General features: G+C 38.9%; 1 protein-coding gene across 2 annotated transcripts in view; it reads right to left on the bottom strand.

The window, feature by feature from the left end:
• MDGA2 (MAM domain containing glycosylphosphatidylinositol anchor 2) overlaps positions 1–12,150 on the bottom strand; it is a 793,609-nt gene extending 781,459 nt beyond the window's left edge. For both annotated transcript variants that reach the window (XM_063440282.1, XM_063440283.1), the window contains exon 1: positions 10,421–12,150. In XM_063440282.1, the coding sequence (XP_063296352.1) occupies positions 10,421–10,493 (73 nt within the window). In that variant the 5' untranslated portion in view covers positions 10,494–12,150. The remainder of the gene's footprint in view (positions 1–10,420) is intronic.
• Positions 12,151–12,665: the final 515 nt, after the last annotated feature.

The following is a 12,665-nucleotide window of genomic DNA, read 5'->3' as shown; positions in this document are numbered from 1 at the left end:
GTAGTAAACCATTATAACAAGCTGGTTTGGTTATGGTGCCTAGATTGCCCCTTAAATGGCTAAAACATTTTTGTTTGCAAACAGAATGGTGCCTCTTTGCTTTGGCTAGCACTAGCGGCTAATGTGTCATACCAAGGAAGTTCCAACGATGTACCAACAACGCTAATGTTGTGTGATTTGTCCAGGTACTGAGTTTTTGTTTGGGACCAAAACATTTTTTGTAATCAAATTTGACTACCGAATTGTTTGGGTAAGGGAGCGTTCGAGTTCCATGGTTCCACTGTATTAAAAATCTCATTAGCTTTCTATAAGTTGGATACAGCCATCTTAACTGCTTGTCATAAGAGTTTCATTCTAACCCCTCCCCTTTGGTAAAAGCTGATTGGCCCAGGAAGCCTTATAAAGAGGAAGATAATTTGCTTGAAATGTTTATCTTCAGAATACAAGAAACATAGTCCTGCTGAGGTATAGTAAAGGTGTGTTCATTTACAACAAGCTCCTACTCATAGCCTTGAAATCTTAAAATGCACTGAAAGATTCTAAAAATCATGCAGGTTTTTCTTAGAACAGTCATAATAAATAGCACAGCTAAGAGCAGCTGAACATTTTATAAATGAGAATTGGAAAAAAATCATCATCTTTAAAACCCATTAGGATCTCAGAAGCTCAAATTAAACATATTAGACTGTAATATACAATTATAAATACATGGTAAATTATGTTTATGCCCCTAGACTTTACAGAATATTCTAAATATAATAGTTTAACAATACAAGCTTAAGCCATGATGCAAAATACTTGATATAAAGTAATACTGAACATCTTGTTAATTTAATTCAATTATAAAATGGAATCAGGATACTTCAAGGCGATATATGTGTGAGTTATTTAAATAGAAATTATTTGACAGTTTTTGTTGCCACCTTGGATGCAACTTTTGAGTCAAGAACATCCATATATCATATTGTTACAGAAATGCAAGTACTCTTTTGGCCCAGTGCTTTGTCGTGTTTTGACCAGCATATATAGGCATTCATGTATACCGACCCTTAGCAAACCTGTATGTTTTTAAATACAAATGCCCTATAGGGCACCATAGTAAGGTGTACCCTCCTCCCATTAAAATTGGCAAAAAGGATTTTTACTTGCTTTAATCCAGCAGTAGACAAAGCTTTTGGTACTGCTCTTCCACAAAGTTTCCCAACATCATCCAGCATTCGGGTGGTCCAATCACAAGCTTCTACATAGACCGAACGTTTTGCCGGCAAGCTCTGGGCCAGTGAGTGGAGGGAGTAGGGAGAAGTGGATGTAGGGTTTGAGTGATCTTTTCATATTATTAAAACAAATTTAAGTGTGAGGTAGCACCCACAGGGTAGAAGGGGGAAGGAGGGGAAAGCTAGTCTCCCCTTGCAGTTGCCCTGCCTGCAAGTAGTAAGATTTTTATGATTAGTGGCACACTGACAACTGACATAAAATATGCAACAACCCCCCAGCACACAATTAGCAATAACACTGTTGTGTTTCAAGCAGAAACTCTGAACTTCAAATTACTAAAGTGGTCATGGTTGTTTCCTGACACAATAACTTTCCAAGTTGTGTCCCTGTCAATGTTTTATGCAATGTTTCTAATGCTTAAATGATTAAACGATTTCACTGGGTTATATAGACCTTATCCATTTGAGCAAACTAACCTAACTCTATTGGTTTGTACCTTAAAATAACTCTACTGAAATTATCTCAAAGTATACGTTTCACCTTTCTTTTACCTTCTTTTTTCTGGTGTAAGTTTTGGCTGCTTTAATGAAACACTCCATGTACCATAACCACTACAGTTCACAGTACAGTTCACTGTATAGTTCACACTGGCGGTAGGGAGTCAAACCATTTTAGAATGCTTTGACTTCCTACCGGGGCTATGCTGTGCACCTGCTCCCCCTTTCCACCAACAACTGACGATGGAGATTCAGAACTTCCTATTCAGCATCTTCTATTGTCTCTTATAAGCTAAACTTTGCATTGCAGGGCGAGATCATTGGCTGAGAGCATCAGCTGATTGCTCCCAGCTAATGACCTAATGAATTCAGTGCAGTGCTTAGCTCAGACAAAGAGCTTTTGGTGCTTCTTTATCAGTATTGAAGGTGGGTAGTGGCACCTGGCAGAATCCGAGTAAGAAGTAAAATGGTTCTAAAATGATTTGACTACATAGAAAGGGTAGGGGTGTCAAGCCTTTCTTGCACCATAAGCTCTACAGCAGGGGTTCCTAAAAGGTAGATCCCCAGATGTTTGAAAACTACAGCTTCTGTGATGCTTCACCATTCAAAAGGCATTCTAAGTGCTTCCAAAGCATCATGGAAGTTGTAGTTCTAACATATCTGGGGATCTACCTTTTGGGCACGCCTGTCTACAGCAAGCTGTAATGGTTACAGTGCTTGGGGTGTTTCTTTAACTGCTGCCGATCTCCAAACCACGGTTTTGAAGAGCGTGCAGCACAAGAATTTTAAGGCAGTTGTCCAGAGACATGATGATAGGCAATTTATGTTTGTATGTATGTACATTTCAGGTATGTGCTATCTGACAGCATGCAAGCATGCTTCAAGTGCTGTGCACTCATGGGTTATTGGGTTAAGCATAATATTCTATGGTGTGGCATAGAAAAAAATAAGAACTATTCACAAACTACATTGTGCACAATGAAAAATGGTAATTATTATTTTTTTTTTCTCTTGTGTTATGCAGTTTCCCCAAATCTGTTACTTTGGCCTAAACATTGCAGTTCCTTTCCTGATTCTCCAAACATTCCCAGTTTAGAAAATAAACGTATCTGTTAACGAAAGATGCGGATTTAGGAGTATGAATAATTGTGCAACATCAAAACATTTTTTTAATTAACTTGTCGTAACGTGTCAGAATAAAACTATTCAGAATCTTCAAATTGCAGTGCCAATCCACTGGTACAAACTCCAATAAAACGCATTTTAATTCCAGACTGCAGTCAAGTCAATGGGGTAAATAATTACTTGATTCACTATAATTTTTTATATATCTATAACTGGTTTCATACCCTGGTTTGTTCATAAAGACTTGCTACCCACCAGATTAACAGATCTCACTAGGTGATTAAGTTGCTCCATGGCCAAGTATTGCTCATGAAATAAAACTTTTAACAATATCAAAGCAAGTCAGTTTATAGGAAAGTTTCTGCAGATTTGATTACTTTTTTTTTTTTATTGGGACAATAACTATAATTGTTTTACACAATCCTATACAAAGTCCTTTGGGGACAAGTCGATATGGTTTTGTAAATCTATGTATAGCTGTATCTATTTATACTATACTATCAATCCAATAAAACGTAATCTAGCCCACAGCGAATATATTGCCTGGGTCATTGGCTTTTTTTTTAACCAATTTAAAAGATGTTTAACTGCACAGCAGTAACTTGCTGATCATACATTTTTATGTATAGATCCTCTCCTATCTTTATATGTGCAATTAGAATTCTAAGGCTTTTTACAGGATGTAAAGAAAACTGTGATAATATTGACGAGTATTATTTCAAAATCACCAACCTATTCCGCAGATCTGTGGTATTGGTGAACATGGCAAGGTTGTCATACAGGAACAAATATTAATAAAGGTCCATATCAAATGAGCTTAAAGTCCAAGGGACTTACATGTAACATTTGATGAATAATAATAAAAATAGTACTATTTATAGATACATACAAACATAACATTATCCAGTGCTTCAGACTAAACACTATAATACAGTGGTTTCTCAAAGTCAGTGCAATTACCAACTGAGCTATCTCACAGCCTCACATGACCTTTTTAATCAAATATGCTTATAAAAAAGTAAATGCATTGTTCATTGCACTGTTTTATGTCAACGAATACTGGTGTATCCATTGTTATCCTCATGTGGGATGTGGCCTCCCTCCGTTGAAAAATTTGCATTGGGGGGTTAAGACTGGACTATGAGGTGTTAAAACTGCAGGTTAGGTGCAATTACAAAAAAATGATGTGTACTAGATAAGACATAGTCTTACATAGTTATGCAGTTAAAAAGACATGAGTCTTACAATTTTGCAACAAATGAGGAAAATTCCTTCTTGACCCTTAGATTGGCAGTCAGATCTCTTCTTGGATCAAGCAGCTATCACCCCATTAATTAAAAATTATATGGATATTATATTTTTGCAAGTATTTATCCAATTGTTTTTATACCATCTGTATAGGCAGATAGTATGTTCTACTTCCACAATCCAGCTGAGGTCTATGAAACGATGACTGGCATAATGCCAAACTAGTGCTAACCAAATATATGTTTGTGGGAATTGACAAGGCAGTAAGATACTGTAGGTCAAAATAGCAGAAGCAAATGCATTTTTTCTGTTTGGCAATATAGAAATTATCTGTATTTTCCTGGCCAATTCCTGGCCAATTCTTCATCATAACCACTTTAGAGAATAAGCCCAAAGACAATTTGTTGTCGAGCTTGTCTATATGATCAGTAGCAACATTGCCTAATTATAACTAAATATAGTAATTGGTTAACAGTTTTTCTACATTGTGTCTAAAAAATATTTTAATTCTTGTTTCACAACGGTTAATTGGATATAATTTATATGCAAACAGAGATTCATGAACAGAAGTTTTTCAAAATTCAGTGCTCTGTCCACATTTAGAAAATTAACAGCTCACAGCTACCACTGCAGCTAAAACCTTAAGAAGAGCCTGGGCCACAACACGGCCTTCATAAATTTAGTCCCAAGACTCACAGCAACCAGGCACTGCATCTAAAGTCTTAAGCAGCGGTAACATTTCTGGAGGATCTACTCAAAAATACCTGTACCACTTATTTTTTAATATTTTTCTTTTCAATTGTTTTCCTATTTACCTCCCTAACCTATAGTATGACTGCATAAAGGGAAACTATAGTGCTAGGAATACAAAGTTGTATTCCTAGCGCTATAGTAACCTCTGCCACCCCTCTTTTGCGATCCCCCACCCCACAGCGTTGAAAGGGTTAAAACCCCTTTTGTCAGTTACCTTATTCCAGTGCCAATGTCTCTTGGTACTGGGTCAGGCTCTGCTTCCGCTCCTCCTCCACTGTAAGCTGGCATGGGGGCGTCCTAATCGCGCAGTGAGCGTTGCAATTGTATTAGCACTACTCAATAGAAAAGCATTGAATCAATTCTTTCCTATGGGGTTTTCTCTGATACTGGATGTCCTCATGCAAGGCGTGAGGCTGTCCAGTGTCAGGAGACTACCAGGTAGTGCCTTTAGTGGCTGTCTGGTATACAGTCATTAGAGGTGGAGTTAACCTGCAAGGTAATTCATGCATTTTATCAATAACTGCAATAATTACCATTGCAGGGTTAAGGGGACAGGGGCACTGCACCCTGACCACTTCAATGAGCTGATGTGGTCTTGTTAATTGATAACTATTGTACCTTTAACTCTTGCTTGTATGTTTTTGTTAGTATTAGTTTTTGCACTCATGGTCTTGTTAATTTATTGTACACTATTTGTGAATTTCACCTATTTGATCTCTACCATCCCCTCATATCTTTAAATCTCAACTGTTTTCTCCTCTGTTGTTTCTTTAATTGTCCTTTCTCAATATCTACATGTCTCCCCACCCATAATTGCTGTTTTATCTAACCCCAAACATTATTTTCTTACCATGTGGGCCTCAATCAGCATTCATAAGTTTACTCCCAGAGCTCACATCTACCATGCACTGCAGCTAAGCAGAGGTAGCATTTCTGAAAAAAAAAAAAAAAAAATTCCCACCCACTCTACCTCACACCCCACCCTCCCCAAGGTACTCACTTACAGGGATAGGCAACCTTCGGCACTCCAGTTGTGGACTACATCCCCCATAATGCTCTTACACCCATAATGCTGGCAAATCCTCGTGGAAGGTGTAGTCCAAAACACCTGGAGTGCCGAAGGTTGTTTATGCCTGCACTACTATCTCCTAAAGAGCCCCAGTTCACTCTCATCTCCAATCCTGCTACTTTTCCACCTTGTTTGTTGGCTATCACCTTGATTATCTTACTATTGTGTCTTTATACTTCACTCCTCAAGACTATAAGCTCGTTTGAGCAAAGTCCTCATCTACCTATTGTTCCTGTATCATTTTGTAATTGTCTCATTTATTGTCAAATGTTCCCCTACATAATATTGCAAAGCACTGCGGAATATGTTGGGTGAGGAGTGCCCCATAATAATGACAGTTTACGAAAGTGCATATTTCTGTTAGAAGTCATCACTTTTATAAATAATTCATGAAATACTCCTATGGTTGTCAATCAAACAGTCAAGGTTTTTATTTCCCTGCTTCTGCTAGCTCCCTTCCTGCATACCTCAGACCTCAGACCAGTGTCCAGTATGCTGCTCATGCACCACACACATGGCACTTAAGAACTGCAGCATTTACAAACTGTTTTAAGACATACTCTCAGTGAATACATGCATGAAAATGCATGTATGTATTCATTGAGGATGCATCTGCTAAGCAGTGATTTAAATATATATTTTTTTCAAAATGGCCAGTGGAGTGTTCCTTTTATAAATAAAGTATGCATGTGACGGTAGGCCTAGTGTACTCTGAGTATAGTTAGAAATACATGTAATATAATGTGAAAACTGATAATAGCTGAATCGATACAAAATAATCAAGTTTCTGACTTCGACAAAAATAAAGACTAGGCCTAAAGACAAGAATAAAGCAAATTTTCTATGTGAAAACCAATTTGCCAAATTAAACTGATTCTATTTTAAAACTGTGTTCACCGCTGTCTTTGTTTATTGACAAATACAAATCAAATTTCAAGGGAATTATGAGATGCATGGCCGCACATTTCAGCATGTAACTAAAGACTCTGTGCCAGATTGGCAATTACCAATTTCCCTTCATGTTAAAAACAGTGTAAAGATAGCTTCCCTTATCCCAGCTGTTTGTTCATACACTATTAATTCCACTGGTAGCCTCTCAAACACATGTCTGAGGATGTAATATAAAAACAGTGTGTAATACATGAATATTCCTCTGCAACTGCTTCCTTTTTAACTTCCCATGCTGTGAATAGATGGAGGAATCTATAAACAGATAGATACACAAACAGAAAGATCAAACAGGATAGATAGACAGACAGACAGACAGGCCAGACAGGACAGACAGACAGCTTATGACATGAAATAGATAGATACGTAAAAAATAGATACAGAACAAACAATTCAAAGTGGAAAAATTTGCCCAAAACAGCTGATGTGTAAATAACATCAATGACATTTTTAAATATATCTCCAACTCGACCAAAATAACCAAGTTAAAAGTAAAAATAATCAAAAAAAATTAGATCAATAACTGTTTTTCCCCCTCCTCTCGTCACTTTGTTATCAGGACACGACAAATTGTTGTTTAATGAGATACTCTTAAATGTGACATAGTTCACTACAAGTCCGCCACACATCCCCATTATAGACTGCACAAGATTCGCAGGCCTATATTAATATAGTGTGTATATTACATTTATTTTTTTTGCCTGCTTGATTGTTTTTCTGCCTGTCTGTCTTGTCAGTGTTTATTGATAAAATATGTTTTATTGTACCAACCAGTACATGCAATATAGAAAATAAGAGTATTTATCAGATGTAAAACTCAAATTTCTTGCAACTTTTATATTTGATTTAAATAAATTATCTACCATTTATGGTAGCTGACAACCAGGCATACAATTGTCAGAGGGTCACTACGGGGGTATTGGAGGCACATACAATTATTTTCAGCTATTAAACTTGACCCATTGGTAAATTCCAACACCATCTGCCAGTGATGTTTGGTGACCTAGATTTATTGTGTGTGTAATGACTCAGAAATCATGCCACATATTGCTTAGTGGTCCTGATATACTGTTTTTATTTGATCACTGCAGAATGTAAAGTGATTTTTGTAGGTCCATACTCGGGAGGTTTATTTACGAAACAGTGAAGTGTAATGACTTGAAAATTGTCTGACAAATCGTAGGCTAAATGGCTGAGATGGATAAAAATACCGACCAGATTAAATTGGAGATTTTGAAATCAGCTATATGGTCAGAATATTACAAGTCAGCTGTCATCTAAACATAGAACACTATTTAGTGAGCACGGTGTTGTGTTACCTATGAGCTTGCAGTGTGATTTCATTCTAAGATATCTTGTTTTTCATTTAATGCCCATCGATCTGTATTTAGGAAGCGAATTAACACTCAACGGTGGCCCAATTACCCAGGCATGAAATCTGATCATCTCTGGGCTAATATACTTCATTTTGCAGGCAACTGCCTTAAAAACGTAATCTTCTGTTTCTTTTTGTATTTTTTTTTTTTTTTTTTTTTTTTAAGAATGGATGCCTATAGAGCAAATTAGAGAAAAATCTTTAAAACTTCTATGTGTCCTCCACATGGTCTGAAAGTAAATGTTTAGGTGTCTAAAATAAAATGGATCAAGCATATTGTGTTTCCTACAGAGAACAGAGAGTCTTCTGTGCTCATTTACAAGTGAGAGAACAGTAAGGGGTCTGTTGGGACTCAGACACGCCCCCTATTGAAAACTCTAGCCTGAGACCTTGTCATTCACACCCACTGGCTCCTTCTATGACTGCTACTGACTCGATGAACTGTTTATTATCATTCTTGCATCTAAACACCATTACAAGGTGATTTTAAGATACTTTAGTCAACTTGCACTTTGCAGTCTTTTTTATACTGCTAAATATACTAGATTTGATTTTTTTTTGTATGCTTGTGTTTTTGGATTAATTTTCACTATTATATTAATGATAATCGCTATTTTTGTCATTTTGTTAATTTACCATGTTCTGTATAGAATAGTAGACAGTGAATAGTTGCCTGAACATAAGATGATAAATATTTGGTTAAATATCCATCTAAGCTATCCATCTGAGCTCACTGAAGATGATGCATCAGTTAATTGCAATAAATTATTCCCAGTAATGCTTGCTATATCATGCTGCTCCTGGCATGCATACTTGACATACCACCACATCCACAAGTATGTGATTCTTTCTCCATCATGGGAGACAGCTCCCTGAAATTTGCCCAGAGTAATTCCTGCTGTGTAACTTCAAGAGGGGGCATGGTCTTAATTACACCTTAATTACACCAAGCAGGTGTACTACCAAGCAGGGCAGGCATTGAATGCTAAGCACCCTCCAGTTAGTTCAGTGTAGTACTCAGTGCATGGGAGACACATAACAAGCTGTTACTTGCTACAATGTATCATGTGAATTCCGGTGTACCATTGCAGTGTTGTGAATTTCAATTACATAACTAATTTTAGATTCTTTTTTTACTGCTTTCACAATGAAAATTGAGATGGGTGTAGTAGATCTGGAAACTCACTGTAAAGTCTTCTCCCCTCTCTCTCTCTCTGTCAGTAAATACATTTATATGATGTACATACATTGTGTGTATTATGTGTAGTATTCACACACACACTATGCAATCTATATAGTGCAGCCATATCCTCTAGTTTGAATGCTCACTGATTAGACTAATGGATTTTTATTTGAGAGAGTCCCTATGAATGGCTGTTAATTGCCATTAGCTTTTACATCTCAATTTTAAGGTCAACTATATAAAAAAATGATTACAAAAAAATACAGATGCACAATGTACAGTCTTGTACAATACATGGAGAGCCTGCAGTGTGGATGCTATGAAAACGTTCAGATAATGTGTATGTAGAGCTGTATGGTATCTTATAACATGATAGATAGATATGTGTGTGTGTGTGTGTGTGTGTGTGTGTGTGTGTGTGTGTGTGTGTGTGTGTGTGTGTGTGTGTGTGTGTGTGTGTGTGTGTGTGTGTGTGTGTGTGTGTGTGTATAAATTACATTTAATATAGAATACATTTAATATAGAATACATTTAATATATTCATGTTCATATTTGCTCTGTGAGTTAATTAGTTGCTGCAGAGTGCAATGTACCACCCAAGTTTAAATACTTGAATGGGGTGACACTCAAAAATGTTTCCAATTCCTACAGCTCATCAAAAACCTCTCAACATAAGGAGAGCGTGCTCTCAGCAAAGTGACACCTACCTAGTACTAGGATGCACTAACGAGACCGATGTCCACTTATCACAGAACACTAGGTTCACTTATTATGAAATAAAAAGGTAACCTATTATAAAACACAGGGCTCACATATAGAACACTATAACAGATCCTACTATTGCTGAAGGCAAGGTCCACTTTTTGAACATCAGGTCCACCTGTTAAGCATAGCAAGTCCCACTATTATAACACAAGGTCACAGTCATGCAGTTGGAGAGGGAAATTGTTAGGTGAGTAACTGATGTGATCTAAAGGTGAAAAAAAAGGTAATAACTAATGACTCACCATATACCCCTTGACTAGAAATGTCCTCCAGAAGAACTGACAATAGCCACAAGACGCCGTAACTTAAATCCATCTTCACGCATACATGGACATATCCACAGGGACACAACAGGACCTTCCAAAGACCACTGACCTACAAGTTACCCGGAGGTCCTGATATAGATTCCAAATTGCTGGTGACCACTGGGTAGAACACAGTAGAACCGGCAGATTAAGGTGTAAAATGACAATAGAAGGCAGTATTGCTGTTATTTAACAAGAAAAAGGCATGGTTTCTTCTTTTTCCTCTGGTGAGAAGGGGATATCCCGTAGAATCAGAAGAAATGATGCTCAGAGGTTCCTGGCTCTCCTGGTCAAGAACGTTCCTGTTCTGTAGGTTTTTAATAAAAAAGTATAGTAACACTTGATTATCCCTGGAGGACAATTAAGAGATCATCCTGATCGCAGCCCTGCCAAATCGCTCCAGATCTGCTTTCTTCCATCCCATTAGTTGCCATTGCAAAGCAAAATCCCACATCCAGGCTTGTAAGTGGAGCAAAGCAGGGGTGTCTGCTGTGCTGAAGAAGACTATAGTCTAATGTAGTGTGTAAGAGATAATATGTGTGGAGTAGGGACTAGCGTGTGAGATTACTCCTACTCCTCCAATCCAACCAGATGCCATCAAACCACATACATGATGACCAAGGCTCAGGCAGCAGAAGACCCTTCAAAGTATGAATGAATCTGAGGAGAGCAGAGGACCAATCCCAGCTGCAGGAAATGCAAATTGAGCTAACAACCAGCGCTAAACCTGGCAGGAAGGGGTCGGGATTGCAGCATATATTAATATTCTTGTCATTTGGTTTAAAGGATGCAGTGACGGAATCCAGAGACTAGACTACGTGGGTCCCTTACACTGCCGCTATCCTGGTAGATCTGGGGCACAGCTACTCTAGGTGGACAAAGTCCTAGTGCTCAGGGTGAATGGTCGAGTTTTGGAGCTAGTGCACAAGCTGGATCAAGGTCCTAGTTTTGAGCTAGGGCTTAAGGTGGATAAGGTTTAGATTTGGAGTTAGTGCACAAGATGTATTGGGTCCAGGTTTGGAGCTTGTCCACAGCGTGGATTGGGTCCAGGTTTGGTGCTAGTGCACAAGATGGATTGGGTTCAGATTTGGTGCTTGTCCACAGGGATGCAGGGGTCCAATGTTTGGCGCTAGTACACTGGATTAGTGAGGTCCTGCAGTGGAGCAAATGCCCAAAGATGGAAGGTGCTCAGGTTTGGATCTATTGCACAGGGTGGGCTCAGATTTGGTGCTAGCGCACAGGACGAATGAAGTCCTGGATTAGAGCTAGCACACAGAGTGTATAAGTGGTCCAGGCACGGAGCTCATGCAAACGATGGATCAGGTCCTGCACTGCAAAAAATGCCTTGAGAAGATGAGGTCCTGGTCTGGAGATAATTCACAGGATGTATGAGGTCCTGCTCTGGAGATAAAGCACAGGATGAATGAGGTCGTGCACAGGGGATAATGCACAGGATGGATGAGGTCCTACTGTGGAGCTCGCCTCATTATCTACCTGCTCTCTCTGGCTCTTCCCACAGGGCACTGGGTGGTGGTTGAGGTGGGATGGTGCAGATAACTGGCTGGCTTGTGTGTGTATGTGTGTGTAGATGTGTGTGTGTGTGTATGTGTGTATGCAGCCCTGGCAGGATAGAGAGAGCCTGTGTGTGGTCACGTTGTGCTCTACGTGTGGAGAGAGAGAGAGAGGGAGAGACAGAGCTTGCTAGCTGCAGCCGGGTAACGTCAAAGCCTGCGTGTCTCTCTCTTCCACCCCCTCTCTGCTCTCTTTCTCCCTCCCTCCCTCCTTCTTTTCCTCTTCAACCACAGCTCATCAGTATGGGCATCACAGAGAGGGAGAGAGGGAAAGCAGGCAGAGAGAAAGCTGCAAAGCATGGGAGCACCCGTGCAAAACACAGTGTGCCTTGTAAAAAAAAAAGGGGTGCCTATTAACAATTCCGGGGATCCCCTGTAGTCCCTTCCAATCATTTACTCGATCTCCTCTACACCATAATGTATTGCCCACCCGTCCTCTTTAACTATTTCCTCTCCTGGATGCATTTACCAGACTAAGGACAATCACAGAGCTGGATGTGGTGAAATGGGGGTGTATATATTTATTGGGGTGATCAACACACTTATCACTATACCTTCTCTCTCCACTAAAACACACACCACCAGCAGGCCTCCGGTGCAATTCCACCAGA

This window comes from Pelobates fuscus, chromosome 13 (genome assembly GCF_036172605.1).
Source record: "Pelobates fuscus isolate aPelFus1 chromosome 13, aPelFus1.pri, whole genome shotgun sequence".
In the NCBI taxonomy this organism is placed as follows: Eukaryota; Metazoa; Chordata; class Amphibia; order Anura; family Pelobatidae; genus Pelobates; species Pelobates fuscus.
Note: the sequence above shows the minus strand (reverse complement) of the source record. Positions and strands in the feature narration are given on the sequence as shown.